Here is a 17,165-nt window from a genome sequence, read left to right as displayed (position 1 = left end):
AGGTAATTGCACTTTTCAGTACTGAGTTACCGTTAGGAGGGGAGTTGCGGTTTATATAGAGGAAGGATTGGAATGTGACTGAAGAGGCAGAGAGAGGAGGATGTGACACGTAATAGGGTAAACGTGGCTGATGAGGAGCTCTAGAACTTTGGGGGTAATGCCACGATTTTGCTTTGCTCTGTCAAAACGGTTGTTTAACCTGCAGTAAGAAGGACACGAGTCCATTGCTTAATTCGGTCACTGAATCCGCACCGTTGCCAAGGAGATGATCATGCAAAGTCATCCTTTACATGCACATCCACATCCACAAAGAAACCCTAGAAACTGTATGCAAAATCATCTCCTGATATTTACACATGCATGAACAAAAATGAATACAAGTACCAAAGAGAGGAGAATTCAATTTGCGACCTGTGTTAACGTCATCGATAGCTCGATCAAAAAGCTAGCTAGTTTGTTGACAATATGATAATTTGAATAAGATCCATCACTTATCGAATGCGTATATAATGCAAGTTCTGGACTCGATTTGGATCTAGTCTTTCTTTTTGCTAACAAAGATGCTTGGAACGTACATACAAGTTCTTACAATAATTACAATTCGTTGTAAGTGCGTTTGTTGCACCAGACTATTACGGATTGACCTAGCTCTAAAAATTAAGTTGGATTGACTTATAATATATAAGCTAGACTGACGTAGTGAAATATTGTGAATTTTGTGCATTTCAACGAAGAGAAATTTAAGAAAGTGATATTGACTTTAATTGATGAGGAAAATTGTTCTTGTTGACCTATGCCAGAAACCATCAACCTATGCCAAAATATAAAATTATTTAGTGACCTAAACCAAATTTTATTTTTATTTTTGGTGCAAAGGGTTTTTGCTCTTTATTAACTGTTGGGATCTGTTTGGTTGGTAAGAAAATGATGGAAAAGGGAAATTGAAAATCATGGTTTTCTAAATTGTAGAGGATGAGTTTACTATTTCAGCAAAAGAATTTATAATAGTCCTATAACAGCCAATTCCCCAAATTTGTTTCCAATCTCCTTTGATTAGCAGCCAAATGTATTCAAGTACGTATATGCTTTACGATTTAGGTAGATATTGGTGTTAATTATGATGAAGAGATTTGGTTAGGTTTTGGAACTGGCTGGAAATGCTGCAAGAGACAACAATAAGAATGGCATTATCCCAAGGCATGTGCCTATTGGCCGTGAGGAACGATGAAGAACTTGGAAAGCTCCTGAAGGGTGTGACCATTGCTCATGCTGCTGTGCTTCCCAACATCAACCCTGTGCTTCTGCCAAAGAAGCCCGAGAGGGTTGCGAAGGAACCCAAGTCGCCCGTCAAAGCTGCCACCAAGTCCCCTAAGAAGGCATAACGTATCGAATTAGTAGTGTGTTTGGTAGCAGTGCAATGTGAAGAAAGTTGAGGTTCTACCCTAAAACCAATTGGCAGTATGGGAAGTATCCTAACTACTTATAAGCACATGCAAGATCCATCATCTCATTGATGTGGGATTCGCTCTCAACACAATGCACTTGTGTATGGAATCTCCATGTTTGTACTTGGTTAGTAGGATGCCTTCATGTGTCGTTAAGACCTTTCTACCCTGTTTCGATATCCATTTTGAACGTCCATGTTTCATATGAAATGAAAATTTTCCGACTTCTAAATTTTGCTTTTTGCAATGCAGTTGGAGATAATTTATACAAGTGGAGTGGTTTCTGCAGACTCTCACTTTCTACGCACCCCTCTTAATCGTGGCTCTTGATTTTCCTTTGGTTTGTTCAATCCAAATGGTTAGGGAAAAAATAAACAGGTGCACTAGAAGTGAAAAAGAGTGAGCATAAATCGTTTCTCTTTGTATAACTATTGCTTGATTTGGTGTTTTCTTCCACTTATATCTTTTAACTTTGAGAACATCTACTGCATGATTCTCGAGTTGGAAAATTCTAGTATGCAACGATATATGTTATACATTAATTGTTTTATCCATGCGACAAGTCGGGTTCATCTTTCCCTCCTAGAGTATAGAATGATACTTGTCATTGAATACATGTGCCATATACTGTTGTACGGTAGAAAGACTGCTAGGGTTGTTTTTTTCTTTTTTTTTTGAAATCTCTCATGATAAGATGGTGAGTTTGCGTTAAGCAATTTAGAAAGTGTTTGTTATAGAAGTTTATCGAACGGCTGGAATAGCTCAGTTGGTTAGAGCGTGTGGCTGTTAACCACAAGGTCGGAGGTTCGAACCCTCCTTCTAGCGTCTCTTTTTTGTAATTTTTTTGTATTTTACTTTTTTTGTAATTTTTTTGTATTTTACATAGGCAACATAAGTTGGATTCTTGAAGTGGTTGCACTTGAATTTTTAATAAAAATTTGAACTTGTTTTAATTAGGCAACATAAGTTTGATTCTTGAAGGCGCTGCTTCACGAAATGCTCTCAAATCTCAAGTGCTTGTCGAGGTTGCACAGTTGCACTTGAATTTTTAATAAAAATTTGAACTTGTTTTAATTAGAAGCGGTAGGAGTCTCAAATAGGCTATGAATTGTAGCAATTCAACTTAATTGCCTTCTTTGATATTCACATGGGCTATGAAAGCCTCCTCCTCCTCATGTGAAAATTAATGTGGATGGATCATGGAGCTACTTACTGCTAATTGTGATTGGGGTCTTATGTTATTCTATGGATGCCAAACAAGTGGTTTCGGACTTGTTAATTAAGAGATGAAGATAAATTGGGCATGTGGCGGAAGCTACTCTTGTTTCCTTTACTTTGCTTATGTTATATATTTGCCGTGATTGTAATTGAGTAGCGCATCATTTAGCTAAGAATGCTTGTTTGCATCGTGGCCTCCATTTCTATTTGATTTTTACCCTCTCACGTACAAAGAATAGTCAAGTTAATTCCCTATAGATACATGAAAATAAAAAACAAAAAAAACCTAATTACCTCTTGGTACTTCTTGTACCAAGAGGAAGAATGGAATCGTACGTAATTATTTTTCCTGTTTTCTTTACAAGGTTGTCTTATGATTTCGAAGAGTACATAACTACTATTTCATAGCATTAATAACTCTCGCATTCGTCTTTGATTTATCCTCCATTCCTTGTTCATGTGTCCCATCATCAGAAAAATAAAAAATTTCCAGTTAAAATTTTCAATCTACAAACCATCATATAAATTGCAATTTATTAGAGATTTCAATCCAAAAACGACGCGAATTGCCCACTATTTCACTGGTTCATCACATCTGAATATATTTTTCGTGGAAAAATCCAAATAAAAACCGATTACATAAAAACAACTGCATGCATGTATATTATTCACGTCAAAAATAATATTAACACAAAAAAAGGACGTTCCCAAATAGAGCCTATCATAAAAATTAAAAAGAAAATCAACAACTGGTAAATTTAGTAACGGCCTTGGTGCCCTCAGACACGGCGTGTTTGGCGAGCTCGCCGGGCAGCACCAACCTGACGGCGGTCTGGATCTCCCTCGACGTGATCGTTGGCTTTTTATTATACCTGGCCAAACGTGACGCCTCCTGAGCGAGCTTCTCGAAAATGTCGTTGATGAAGCTGTTCATGATCCCCATGGCCTTGCTGGAGATCCCGATGTCCGGGTGGACCTGCTTCAGCACCTTGAAGATGTATATCTTGTACGTCTCCGTCGATTTCTTCACCTTCTTCTTCTTCTTCATCTCCACGCCGCCTTCCTTTGGGATCTTCTTCTCCGCCTTCGTCGGCTTCTTCTCCCCAGCCGGTGCCTTCTCCGCCACCGGCTTTTTCTCACCCTTCGTTGGCGCCATATCGGGTGGTTTTTTGTTGAATCGGAAAAGATGTGATGATGGGAAGTTGGAACGGATTTTTGCGGGGAGAGGGAGTGAATTCAGGTATTCTGGTGAAGGGGAGGAGAGTGCGGTTTGCTTATATAGTGACGGGTAGTTGGTCCTGATTGGTGGATGGGTTGCATGAGGATCGGTGACGTAGATGATTGGTTGTCCGTTGGATTGATTTGGAAGCGTGGTGGCAGTTGGATTTATTGGAGTCGTGGTCAGACTGATCCGACAGCGAAATACGAGGTTGATTTGGCTACCGTCACGAATTTGGACCGCACGATTTGTTGGAAGGAATATTGACTTGGCTGTTCAGTCCACCGTAGGATTTATGAATTATAAAATTTTATGACTTGTGACTTTCCATTTTCAGGAGTTCATGTGAAATCATTCAAAATTTTAGGGGAGATACTTGATTTGCTAAAGTCTAAAATATATTATAAAATCACTTTTAATTCATAAAAATTCTTAGTTTTTTAAACGGGTAATATTAGGTAGATCAAGTTTTTAAACCAGATTTTGTAAACTACATGATGTGGTTGTTGATTATTAAATTATTATTTAAGCGTTGATTAACATGTTTGTTTTTATTAGTGACACACAATTTGATTTGTAAATTTAGTCGACCTAGTATTGGCATTTTCAAATACTTTAAAATCAAATCCTACTAAGTACACATGGAGTTTTATGAATTACTTTAAAATCTTGATTAAATATGCCTAGATTTAATTTTGTAAATTTTCATAAACTCTTTTAAAATCTTAATTGAGTACTCTTAAATTTGTGGACTTCCATGGATTCGTTTAAAAAATTTATTGAATATCTTAAATTTAAACACTTTATATATATATATATATATATATATATATAATGATATGTTTACACTAATGTGTCACAGCCCGTCCCGAATTACTTTTATCTATGGCGTGAAATGTCGATTTTGCCCATGAGCGTTGGGTCGTGAGTGTGTGAAACGGGCCAATCATTTTAAGTCCTAATGGTTTGGACCCAATTAGAACTTAGAGTTTACTTGTTTTTGGTTGGTGACCCAAAATCTAGACCATACACACACACCCACATCACTGTCGTTGACCTCTCTCTCTCTCCTTCTCTCAGAATTCATCCACTTTCCGTACACTTTGTACGGACAACCCTCAAACCCTTCAACCAATTACAGATCGAAGACTTGGAGGTTGGTTTTGTGTTCCTTGTAAGTCCAGGAGCACATTGGTACCCTTAGTTGGTCGAGAGGACGTCGGAATCGTGAAAACCAAGAATCTCCGATTGATGCATTGTTCATGCACACGTAAACGTGAAGGTTTCAATGGATTTTAAGCTCACATGGAGCTTTAGATTGTCTTCACGAAGCTCGGAGAAGAAAATTGAAGTGAATTGGACGTCGGAAAGTTGAGATACGATGAGTTGTAGGTTTAGCCGAAATATCGAAGGATTTTCCGGCAAGTTCTGTTGGTTTTAGGACCTTTGAAAGGTAAGGTTTTGTTCTACTTGTCCTAAGCTTTAAATTGGTTCAAGTTTCGTGGAATTTGGTTGAGATTTGGACAAGATATGAAGGTTTCTGTAATTTTTCAATTTTCCGGCAAACGACGACGACGACGATGACCGGCGAGTCTAACCGGAGAAGAAGATAGAATAGTCTGTCAAAGTTGATGGAATATTCTGACGCCGTCAGGTAAAATTAACGGATTCCATTACTTATTCCTCAACGTTAAGTTCCCTGCGCGTGGCGGCACGTGGGTGGTCGGAAATTTTTTCTAAAAATATGGGGATGTTTGTGGAGTTGTGTAGATCACATTGGTATATTTAAACACCCCATTTGAGCATTGTATGAGAAGTTATTAGCTAGTTTTGTCTATGTGCTTTAAATAACATTTATTCAGTTAATTCGCATATAGGTGAGACTTATCCCGAGCACGAGTGCAGTCAAGGGCGACTCAGGGGCTACGACCCTTCGACATAACAGTGAGTGGGCTTTTGATTTTTAGTATATATCTATATACTTGATATTTTCCCAGAAATATGTGTTTAAATGAAAGTATGCCTTGAATGCCATGCGTATAACTTTATATTTAGTATATGAGTTGAATTGTTTACATATATACATAATTGCGGTGTTGTGGATGCTCAGGTAAGTACCAGGTGAGTTATGTTTTGTTATGAGAATTAATGATTAATGGCATGTGATTGAATAACGTTTAGCTCATAAAACTGCACCTAGGGTGATTGTGATTTAGTTAGAGATATGACACAGGTCTTTTTATAATGTCACCTTCCGCACCATATGCTCACATTGGAACCAATTTAGGTGCACAGTTTTGTCGTACAGACCATCATAGGTGGTTTCGACTTGTAAGTGACTAGCGATTTATCGCCCAGCTATTATGAGAAAGTAGTATTGAGCATATTTATATTACACCCAATCCTGTCGTACAGACTTTTTCATTGGTTCCGATTCGTGTGCAATAGAGTGCCGTATAGGTCATTGTAGTGACTCCGGCTAGATTTGACTATTGAGCTATGAATTCAGCCGTACAGACTTCCATAGGGGTTCCGGCTAATATATTATAATTCCATGAATTTATTCTCATCTGAATTACTTACTGTGTGATATCTTGGCATGACATACATATGAAAATGATATTGTGAAGCATGATTTGAATTGATAAATTTACATATATATTTATGTATTTGCTTATATTCTACTTCTGGGAAATTATACATGTTTTACGGGAAAGGGTTAGAAATGTTGAGAAATGAAATGGTTTTGTAAAACATTTGTTTTTGCCCACTCACGTTTTCTATTTTGCGCCCCTCCAGGTTTTAGGTAGACTGCTGTTGGTGGCATATGAGGATTCCGGCGATTCTGACCTATTAAATTAATTGTAGGACATCTTATGGTACTATACACTTAGACCTTCTATGCTCTGAATAGGAGTATTTACATTTGTATTTCACTCCTAGCACTTCTTGTTTAATAGTGCATATTAGTAGCTTTCGGTTTTAATTTATTCGTATATTTCTTATCTTAATTGCTTCCGCACTGTGTATATGGCTACGGCACCCTCACGTGACGGCCATCATGTCTCAATCTCGGTCGGGATGTGTCAAATGGGTAGAGGAATAAATTGATTGCAAACTCATCATCTATAAGATTTGAAACTAAACCTCTTAAAAACGACATTGTAAACTCCTAATTAAATACACCCCTAAACATTGAACAATGCCACTAACTTTTACTCTTAAAATAAGATAGCTTTAAGAGTTGCAAAACCAAATGACACTAGGCACATTTGATGTCTAGTATTGGCTTGGCAATCAACAAAATTTAATAAATGTTGAATAAAAGTATGGGTGTTAATTTGCATATCTTATCTAAGTGAAGGGTAAAAATGGAGAAGTCACGAAGAAGACTTGTCCCATTCAATCCTATCATTTTTTGGGAAATTACGATGGATAAAGTTTATTCATAATTGCTCCATCTTCTACCTTCACTTGATTAGAATATACAAGTCAAAATCCATATTTGCATTAAACATTTCCTTTGTTTAGTAAGGACTCGTTTGGATGTGTTTTTAAACTCACTGAAGGTACTTTTAGAGAAAATGTTTATAGGTTCCAAAAGCACTTAACTCTCACCATCAAGATGGGCCTTGAAAGTTGCGTGTCAATTTCAAAGACCATTTTAATGTCGCTTGTCAATTTCAACGATCATTTGTGAGAAGAAAAAAAAAGGGGACTTATGTGGTGCATTTATGTGCCACATTAGCACTTAATAGAATTTTTAACATAATTATGACATATATACCACATTGATTTGCGACACCTATTTTCTGGGACTACATTGATTGATTTTCAATTTCAAAGACCATCTTGATGGTCAAGATCAATTTCAGGAACCATTTGTGATAAAAACCCTTCCAGGATTTAATTGCATTTTTACTAAGGGTTGCTTCCATAAACTTTTTTCACCAAAAGGGCTTTCAATCATTTTAAAAGCACATCTAAACGAGCTATAAGTTGTCCAGCCATCCTAAACATCATATGTGCCTAGGTCCGTTGGTTTTGAAAAACCTAGAATCGGAATACAAGAATGATGAAGAAAACGGCACAAAATTTGTCATTACTTTGAGGAAGGTCATCAAAATTGCCACCAAAATCCAAAATTTGACAATATTTTAATCACCACAATGCAACTTACATTAAACGCGTTCACTGCCACGTCCATAATGCATTGCCGTGCACAGCTACCTGGGTATAGTGCGACGGTGAACTTGTTCCATGCAAGTCTTCTCCCTCTATTGAGTAACTCAAACAATAAATTAGAAATAGCATCGCTAGTGTATCAAGAATATAACCCTTTCGGAGCCAGAATGACTTGTATGAAACTCAATTGTTCTGTCTTTTCAAATTTGCATCAACCACCTTGTACTAGCCAGCTTACAGGCATAACTAAAATTTACAACCAAGTAATATAAAAGAGTCGATGCACCATTTTAGTGCAGTGATAAGCAGCGCTAATCAAAAACTACTTTAACGGAATGATGTCTCACAAGACATTCCTCCTTTTGTACCGTCTTACGTACTGGAAATTCAAACAAAAATAAAATAAAAAAAACAGCTTACAACCATGTGAAATGATAAGCAGTCTTGAATTCCCACCCCAAGTACCAAATCAAGGAAAAGTTAGAGGAGGCTCCTTCTTTGACACTAGAAACTTCTTATGCAACCAAAAGCCTTTCTTTTAGGTAATCTTGCAAGACGAAGGATAATCAGGTTAAACACATAGCTCATTGCGAATGACATAACCGGCAGGATCCTATACACAAAAACACATACTAACATAACTTTATTTATTTAGGTTTATACATATAGGTCTGAGGTTAAGAGGTCGCACTTGGTGCGATGGCAAGTGCCTTCGCCCATGAGCGGTAGGTCTCGGGTTCGAGACTTGGGAGCAGCCTCTCCATAAATGGGGGTAAGGCTAGCCGACATTCACCTCTCCCAGACCCTGCGTAAAGCGGGAGCCTTGTGCACTGGATAGGACATATAGGTCTGAGGTTAAAAGTTACAGCACAGCCAGACATGATTCTAGAGTACTACTCAAAATCCCGTCATTTCAAGGCTCTGAACCACAACTTACCATAGACATCAGTGAAACATGAAGATGCAAATAATAGGAGAATACTTAAATAATGCTTGGTGAAGGAATCAGAGAAAGAATTCAGAAAAATCATTTAAAATTTACTAAAAAAAAATAAACTCAACTTCTATAACTCCTTTTCTTTTCTTTCTTTTCTCTTTTCACATGATTCCATAAAACCCTCAAGTCATAAATCCATTACGGATAAGAGGAAGAAGAAAACAGTATTTAGGGGACGAGCATCCAACTTGAAACAAGATCCTAGTCTCTAGATCCAGAGCACAAATCTATTCCAAGAGAAATTTAATCCTCGTTGTTAAATCAACCTATGCCATATTGGTTCAACAAGCATAAGGGTCCACCAGTCAGGCTGGTAGGATATTGTTAAGACTACAAACATGCGAACAAATTGATGGAAAGAGCAAGTAGCAGCAGCATCTTTATGTCCTTGTTTGATGTTGGGATTTTATATTGACTTCCCATAAGGTGAAGAATTGATGGTATGAGCAGTAGCAGAATCATTCTCTACTTCCTTGTGAGATGCCCGCCTACATCATAGCCACTAGTAGTAGTAGCCATATCATATTACCAATTTCAAGATAATCCGCTAAATATTCAAGGCATTGCTTGGCCACACTTCTTTTCTCAGCCTATCTGGTAACTAGCAGGCAGATATGTGAAACTTCTTAAGCTTTTAAGTCAACATCTTGAACACTTTTATCACAAACGTTTTATCATCACTAGAATTGTCTATCAGAAAGCAAAGTCACCAATGGCTAAAGTCCTCCAACTACACCGTAAATGTTCATCACAATGCAGGTGAAATCTACTTTTGAGTTTCCAACTTGATTTAGTAAAATTACAATAAAATTTAAACCAATAAAAATCCAACTTATTACCAATTCTAACAACAAAATAAATGTGTCCTTCCCTATGTGCCGACTTTCTAAATACAGTAGGCATAAAACCTTTACTCTAATATTCGAAAGAAGGATTATGTTCACTCCGAACATCAATGTGAGAAGTTAACTAGACTATTAGGGTAAAGAGCCAAAAGTGCAATTTATGCAGCACCGAACTCTCACCAAATATAAGTTCCAACACAAAAGGTCGCGTTATCACATTGCAATATACCATCCATTTCTCAAATCACAACTACTTTGAATACCCAAGGCACTAACAAATGTGAAGGAAAACAATGCAAGACAAGCACATCAAATGAAAACACACAAGAAAAATAAGGGGGTAATTCATATAGACCTTGTAGAACCCGCATTGATATTCCGATGAAGAATTCGACCCTGACCCGAATCCCCGCCATCAATCAACTCCCTGAGCCCCAAAGTAGTAACTTTCTCTTTATCCTCCTCCTCTTCCTCTTCCTCTTCCTCCTTGGCCTCCTCAACAAGAACACTGCCACCTCCGCTGCCACCACTTCCACGAGCCTTACCAATCAGCCTCTCAAAGTAATTCCCATATATATACTCAGGAGTGTACCCGTTCTCTTCATCAAAGAGCATGATGTGCCCATGCCACTCCCAAACCCGATAGTCCGAACCCGATTCCTCATGAAACCCCACGCAAATGTGGTGCTCTCCGATGGTGACGGCCTGACCCGAATTGGGCTTGAGGGAATCTGTCTTGCCGCTGAGAATAACCCGGATGATATCCTTCTCGAGGCGGGATTCTTCCTTGGCGAGCTGGGTCTTGTTCTCGTCGTCATCGTCGTCGTCGGCGGAGAGATTGGCAGCGTCGAGGAGAAGATCCTCGAGGGTTTGGGAGAGGAAGGAGTTGTTGGTGGGGGGTCGGATTTGGAGCCTGCCCATTAGGGTTTGGAGCATGAGGTTGTCGAAATTGGTGGTGTTGGTGAAGGAGCTCATTGCGTTTGGATTTGGGTTCGGACTTGTAAAATTAGGGTTTTAGGACCCCTTCGGAAGGAAAGGGGTTTTGGGTTTATGGCTTTAAGCTTGGAAATTGGAATTTTTTTTTTTTTTCATTATTCGACCAACAAAATGAGAAATTTGTAGTTGTAACGGCAATACAAATAGTACATCACGTATTTTAATAGGAGTGTTAGAAAATTTTATTTTTTAAGTTATTAACTTTTTAGCACACATATTTCACTATTTGTATAATGACACGTAGCGTACCACCTATGTACCGGTCTCATTGAAAAATCTCTGTCAAGAAAATGACAATTGAAAATGATGGGTTTATGCCACGTGTAGTTTTGATGGTCCACGTGGTATTCGATGATAAGTACACTGTGGCTGTGACCTGGACGTTTATCACAAAGTCAACCTGTGGGCTGTGACAATGATGAGAATGTGTATATTAATTAGGCCCAAGCCTCCAAGTCCAAAAGGTTTTGACTATTACCCGTTCACGATTTAGGTTCCAAGCCCAAACTTTTATATTTGATTCTATCATTTCATGTGTTATGATTTAAGTAGACGACAAATTCACAATTTAATATATATAACATTAATAAAGAATAAAGTAGTGTTGTATGTCCACTCAGTTTGCGTTATCTTCCCACAAAAATGAATGAAAAATAATAATAATAAAACAAGTGGACGGACATAATAGCATTTCAACTATGTGTTGCTACATATGAATTGATGATACAACAATGACAGTGACAATCACACACAGTTATTTCGTCGAATTCTTGCATTTGCCCAACATTTTTAGTATGGTGAGAGTAAAGGGTTTTGTACTTTTATGGGAAAATGATAAACACGTACCATGTTTTTTTTTCTCTCATACACCCATGTTTAATCATGACCGTTGTTTTCGTCTGATTCATTCAAATCCGATATCCATGTTTAATCATCTACCGTACATTATATATAGCGGGTTAGTCAATCTTGTTTTGTTTAGCTTTGTAATGGATTGCAGGTTGCATCAGAGACTGGTTCCCCAAAAGCACGTTGGCATCCACCAACGCTAGTAAGTTGTTGTGGCGAAAAGGAAGACATGGTCATATATTACTGGTGTGTACTAATTCTAAAGTTTTGACGGTTTTATCTGGGATGACATGTTTGTTGGAAGCTTGGATGTATTAGTTGCGGTTGTGTAGCTTGATACAAGTCATGGATGCGGACAGACTTGATCCCACGTCATATTACAAGTGGGTATTTCGTTGCTAATAGAATCAACGTCATTTGAGATAAAATCTCACCCCCGAGTAAATTCATTCCATGAGACGCTCTAAGTTGAAATCGAGTGGTTAAGTTAGAAACATTGCCACCACTAACATTACATCTAGTAGTATTTCTCAACAATCCACTTCACTTGTAAATGAAAAGTTTCAAGTTCGACCAGCATAGTTGGCAAGTTCGATGCTAAATGGTATCACATGAAAGGGTCAATGTTAAGACTCGGTCTCAGCTAAAAGTTAAGCTTTACTTTGACCCCATTGTTTCATCGAAATAATCAAATTTATTGGTAACAAATGATATTGAAATTAAGCATTTTACAAGGTGAATTGTTCACAAGAATTGCTCCATTACACTGACACACAGTAAATAAAACCTGTTTCTCCAACAAAAACAAAAAGGGCAGCCTCAAGAGTCGCATTCCAAATGAAAAAATAAAGGCATAAACCAATATATCAAGCCAGACTATTTTCCTTTCTCCTTTTCCCTATCATTTTCGTCGATATCATTACTATATAAAAGGTTTAAGACACAATCCCAACTAGAGTCGGAGTATAAAGGCATACATTGTTAAACAATGTGTGCATTAACAACAAAATATCAGTTATTTTTTCATTACAGAGAAACGAATATATAACGTCCCCTATATATAAGAGTAGTGATAGCACCAAGTTTCATCACTTGCAACTACCGCCTAAGGCTCTCCACAATGTAGTCCGCATAGAGGTTCCTATCATGTTGAAACAAAGAGTTTGGGAGATTAAGATTATACTCCATTTGTATAACTAAACAAGGCAATGCAACATCAGACCGAGGATGAGTTATGTTATGCACATGCAGTCGCTTCAGTAATCTGATGTTTTAAATGAATGAACACTGGTTGACGTCAAAAGAAATTTGGACAGAGGAATGAGATTCAAATCAATGTTCTGTACAAAACCAGACCAAAACTCTAGTGATTCAAAACTTTCCCGACTTCTTTTTCATTCCAATGCATAACTTGTATCCATGCTATTCTAATTTCTAACATCTACATTCTTGTATGACTATCGATGGTTAATTTACAGACAAAGAGGTAATCATATAGTCTGGGCATGCATGAGTGGGTGAAGGTCAGAGAGCATTGACACTTACATGGAATGCTGGATTGCATCAAAGGCAGTAGATGCAGGGAGAAAGTCATCAACTGCAACTTCTTTGTTCTCATTTTTCTTGTAGTCCTCAAAGAAGCGCCGGATCTCAGCCAAACGGTGAGGTGGGAGCTCCTTGATGTCATTGTAGTGTCGGTACTCAGGATCATCAGCACAAACAGCAATGATCTTGTCATCTTTCTCACCCTGGATTAATGAAAAGTTAGAATTTTGTAACAAATTTAAGATAATAACCCTTTATGTCTTTATATATACCTGGTCAATCATAGGCATCAGGCCAATAGCTTTGGCACGAAGAAAGCATCCAGGAACAACTGGCTCCTGTGAGAATTTTCAGTGTCAAAATATATCAGATTGAGGCTCCACTTACATACATCAGCTTTAAAATAAACCAAATGGATTTGGAAACTGTGTAAAGCTACTTACAAATATAACGCAACATTTTCAAAAACACGATTCCTTACAAATATGGCAAATTAAGCCCAAAATTTTTTATATGATTATTATTTAATGAGACATGCATATGATTGATTCAGTGTCAAAATATATCAGATTGAGGCTCCACTTACATACATCAGCTTTAAAATAAACCAAATGGATTTGGAAGCTGTGTAAAGCTACTTACAAATATAACACAACATTTCAAAAACACGATTCCTTACAAATATGGCTAATTAAGCCCAATTTTTTTTAAATGATTATTATTTAATGAGACATGCATATGATTGATTGTGTCATAGCGAATGATTGGACATGGGTGGTACATGCCCAACAAGTTGATGTCATATTCAGGTTAGCATGCTATAAACCATGTTTCATTGCTTGATATTCACAAAATAAAGTTCCGAAATGGCTTGCAACAAAACGAAGCATAAAATACCTGCATAATAATCAAGACATCCAAGGGGTCATTATCCTCACAAAGAGTACGGGGGATGAAACCATAGTTATGGGGGTAGACAACAGATGAGTACAGTATGCGGTCAACCTGAACGTACAAACACCCTTCAGCAATCATACTTAAATGAATAAAGGTACTAGGAAGTTAGCTTGCCTTAGATATTTACCTTGATGAGTCCAGTTTTTTTGTCAAGCTCATATTTCACTTTGCTTCCTTTTGGAATTTCGATAACCTGGATTATTAGTCATGTTTCCACAAGAACTATGGTCAGGTAGGTTGACATACATATCGCAATACGTAATTAAACACTCTTTCTTAATAAGAGCTATAATTGTCGTGAACATTACAATTATAATATGAAAACTTAGTATTCAGAGAAAATTCTGTCTCGTGAACATTACAATTATAATATAAAAACTTAGTATTCAGAGAAAATTCTGTTAACAGTAATGTTATAGTGCAAACTATATTCAGGAGCACACTATTTAAATATGACATTTATATTTAAGAATGCCATGAGATTCTGAAGTAGGTCGACTCCATTCGCACTTAAGAAGACTTCACTACTTATTCCAATTGTATAGTTACTTAGTGCAATATATATTGAATATTTATTCAAATTTTCAAATTACGCACGGAAAATGAAAACTTTGAGAAGCACAGAAGAAAGTTAACAATAATTTTCTGGAGCAGATTATTTAAATATGAGAATCACATATGAAGACTGTATAGATTCTGGATGGTTGGTCAATTCTAAGATAACTTCTTAATGTGTAACTTTTTTCAACTGTGAAGTCATTCAGTGCAATATTTGTCGCTATAAGTTCAACCTAAGTACTGAGAATGCAAAATTAGAGCAAACACTGCAGAAGATAAATCATCAAAAAATCTAAAGCATCAATGATTCAATATACTTACACAGTTGAAAATCTTAGGAGCTCCAGGTCCTGCATTGAAATGAAAATAAAAGTAAAGTGGTTAGACATAGGCTATAATAACAATTAGAGAAAGCTAGCACGACGAACAATGGCTGCTGGAGATATTGCATACCGATTTCAAGGTCATGCCACGGGTGGGCAGCGATAGACCTCCTGGTCATGGATGAAAGTATCCTCTCATTTAGAGGTGGATGTGAGGAATGATCATGATGATAGGTGACATGGGGTTCAATAGCATTTTGTGGAGGCTGAACTTTTTGAACAGTCTCAATCGGTGGAGCCATATCTACAAGATATATACACCACATGAAGTCAGCAAAATCCAAACTACATTTAGCAAATTCTATCAGCTATTTAATTAACCAAGCAAAATATTTTGAATACTAATTTTCAATAATGTTTCATGGAATTTGTCTCACAGTCTCACACCAAATCGAAAGATACCAATAGCTCTAAAATTTTGTAAAAGCTTTTCTCTCTTCAGTTGGCTAAAATCTAAAAGTTCAAATCCAAAAATAGCCTCACGAAATTGACTGAGAATACATTTCCAGAAATAGCATATTTTCTCTTCTGTTCCAGAGGCTCAAAACCCAATAAATTAAATCCAAAAATAGCCTCGCAAAATTGACTGTGAAAACGTTTTAAAAAACGCGTCAGCAAAGCGTTTATTTCAAAGTAAAATCCGAACAAAAGAAACGGAAAGGAAATCTTTTTGACCTAAATCTAGATCTGCCAAACAGTAACTCTAACTTTACTCAAAAAATTAGGAAAAATAGCACTGCTACCTATGAACCACTTGAAAGATTAATCTCAGAAATTAAGATAAATTCAGCACAATAATTAACTTTTAATGGCATTAACAGTAATTAAAGCGAAAGCAGACGCGTACGAGCAGCAAGTAGCGAAAAGGAAAAATCAGATCCACAAACAGAACAAAAACGAGACAAAAATCAGCTTGGATGCACAGTAAAGTTGACCAAAACGACGGGTTCGGCCTCGGAAAATCGAACACAACAAAACCAGATCCACAAAAACGACGAAAAATCAGCTAGAACGCACACTAAAGTTGACCAAAACGACGCCAAAAACAGCGAGAAATGCAGCGTAAATTGAACGCAACGACGGTTACGGAGTGGGGAAAGCGAGGCGATAACGTACCGGCGGAGGATCGGAGCTGCGAATCGGTCGGTGGATTGAAGCGGAAGCTTCAAGAGGAAGAGAGCGCAGATCTCAAAAATTGAAAGAGCGAAAGGAGGACGAGTGAATGGGGCGCTCAAGTAGAGGATGAAAGGAATAAGCAGCTGTATATCTACGTGTTCCCGCTCTCTTTGTGCCTTCCCATTTAAAGGGCAAAAAAATCGAAAAATTAAAGTGAAAAATTCCCAAGTTTTGGTGCTCATGGAATCCGGATATTCTGGCCAACGGAAATTAACGTGTTTCCAGCTGGCATATATGTACTACGTGGCGGGCGGTGATTGGAAGAATATCGGGACCCACCGTCCGACAGAGACGGTGTTCCTAACGGTCGTGAGGAGCATTCTTTTTGGTTCGCTGCGATGTCGTGAATCGGACGGTGAGTGGTCTCCACTGAAACAAAACGTATTTTGCTTTTTATGTGGGTTGGGATGGTGTAACTGACGGAGCAAGCTAATTCTCGTGTGGCTTTTTGTGGCAACAAATTGTGTTTCCATGTCATCGGATGGACCATTCTAGTAGCAATGGGAAAATGATCATCACCGGATCATTTTCTTGATAATCCTAAGAATTTTGTGATTAAGATTATTCATCGTACATCGTGCGATTAATTTTTGTTAAACATTATTTATATTTAATTTTAAATTTTAATATGATTTCCTTTTCCGTAGCAATGGAATGGTAAGAAAGGGGATATTCACACGCCTTCAAGTTCAATGGATAGAAGAATCATAAACATTCAAAGTACAAGTAGCATACATGGTTCTGAATTTTTTTTTTCCAGACATGATATTGAAAAGTAGCCTAAAAATAGAC

At 37.4% G+C, this 17,165-nt stretch overlaps 3 protein-coding genes and 1 non-coding gene across 6 annotated transcripts; 1 reads left to right on the top strand and 3 right to left on the bottom strand.

The window, feature by feature from the left end:
* The first annotated feature begins 2,196 nt into the window (after positions 1–2,196).
* On the top strand, positions 2,197–2,270 carry TRNAN-GUU (transfer RNA asparagine (anticodon GUU)). Its single transcript has one exon. It is a non-coding gene; the product is annotated as a tRNA-Asn (tRNA).
* Positions 2,271–3,298: 1,028 nt separating this feature from the next.
* Positions 3,299–3,929, bottom strand: LOC126620201 (histone H2B.9-like). The gene has a single exon (XM_050288710.1). The coding sequence runs from the start codon at positions 3,817–3,819 to the stop codon at positions 3,406–3,408; it is 414 nt and encodes a 137-aa protein (XP_050144667.1). The 5' UTR covers positions 3,820–3,929; the 3' UTR covers positions 3,299–3,405.
* A 4,310-nt stretch (positions 3,930–8,239) lies between these two features.
* Positions 8,240–10,977, bottom strand: LOC126620199 (uncharacterized). Of its 3 annotated transcripts, none has more exons than XM_050288705.1 (2): positions 10,265–10,977; positions 8,240–8,680 (listed from the first exon to the last, which is right to left on the bottom strand). In XM_050288705.1, the coding sequence occupies exons 1-2, from the start codon at positions 10,882–10,884 to the stop codon at positions 8,572–8,574; spliced, it is 729 nt and encodes a 242-aa protein (XP_050144662.1). In that variant the 5' UTR covers positions 10,885–10,977; the 3' UTR covers positions 8,240–8,571. The 3 variants fall into 3 exon arrangements, with proteins under 3 accessions (XP_050144662.1, XP_050144663.1, XP_050144664.1); XM_050288706.1 differs by having other exon boundaries at positions 8,240–8,614; positions 10,265–10,974; XM_050288707.1 differs by lacking the exon at positions 8,240–8,680 and adding an exon at positions 8,684–9,665 and having other exon boundaries at positions 10,265–10,974.
* Positions 10,978–12,447: 1,470 nt separating this feature from the next.
* Positions 12,448–16,507, bottom strand: LOC126620200 (soluble inorganic pyrophosphatase 4-like). The gene is made up of 8 exons (XM_050288709.1): positions 16,314–16,507; positions 15,268–15,441; positions 15,136–15,164; positions 14,384–14,449; positions 14,197–14,304; positions 13,572–13,637; positions 13,300–13,502; positions 12,448–12,895 (listed from the first exon to the last, which is right to left on the bottom strand). The coding sequence occupies exons 2-8, from the start codon at positions 15,437–15,439 to the stop codon at positions 12,853–12,855; spliced, it is 687 nt and encodes a 228-aa protein (XP_050144666.1). The 5' UTR covers positions 15,440–15,441; positions 16,314–16,507; the 3' UTR covers positions 12,448–12,852.
* Between the last annotated feature and the right edge of the window lie 658 nt (positions 16,508–17,165).

This window comes from Malus sylvestris, chromosome 4, assembly GCF_916048215.2.
Source record: "Malus sylvestris chromosome 4, drMalSylv7.2, whole genome shotgun sequence".
Lineage (NCBI taxonomy): Eukaryota > Viridiplantae > Streptophyta > Magnoliopsida > Rosales > Rosaceae > Malus > Malus sylvestris.
The sequence above is the reverse complement of the archived record's forward strand: the minus strand, read 5'-3'. Positions and strand labels throughout refer to the sequence as shown.

Excerpts from the sequence above, each read along its gene's own strand:
- LOC126620201 (XM_050288710.1), bottom strand. The coding sequence starts at position 3,819 with ATGGCGCCAACGAAGGGTGAGAAAAAGCCGGTGGCGGAGAAGGCACCG.
- LOC126620199 (XM_050288705.1), bottom strand. The coding sequence starts at position 10,884 with ATGAGCTCCTTCACCAACACCACCAATTTCGACAACCTCATGCTCCAA. Across the intron at positions 8,681-10,264 it reads ATCAATGCGGGTTCTACAAG|GATCCTGCCGGTTATGTCAT; the intron begins GTCTATATGAAT and ends TTTTGTGTATAG.
- LOC126620200 (XM_050288709.1), bottom strand. The coding sequence starts at position 15,439 with ATGGCTCCACCGATTGAGACTGTTCAAAAAGTTCAGCCTCCACAAAAT. Across the intron at positions 15,165-15,267 it reads GTGGCATGACCTTGAAATCG|GACCTGGAGCTCCTAAGATT; the intron begins GTATGCAATATC and ends ATTTCAATGCAG. Across the intron at positions 14,305-14,383 it reads AAAAAACTGGACTCATCAAG|GTTGACCGCATACTGTACTC; the intron begins GTAAATATCTAA and ends TTGTACGTTCAG.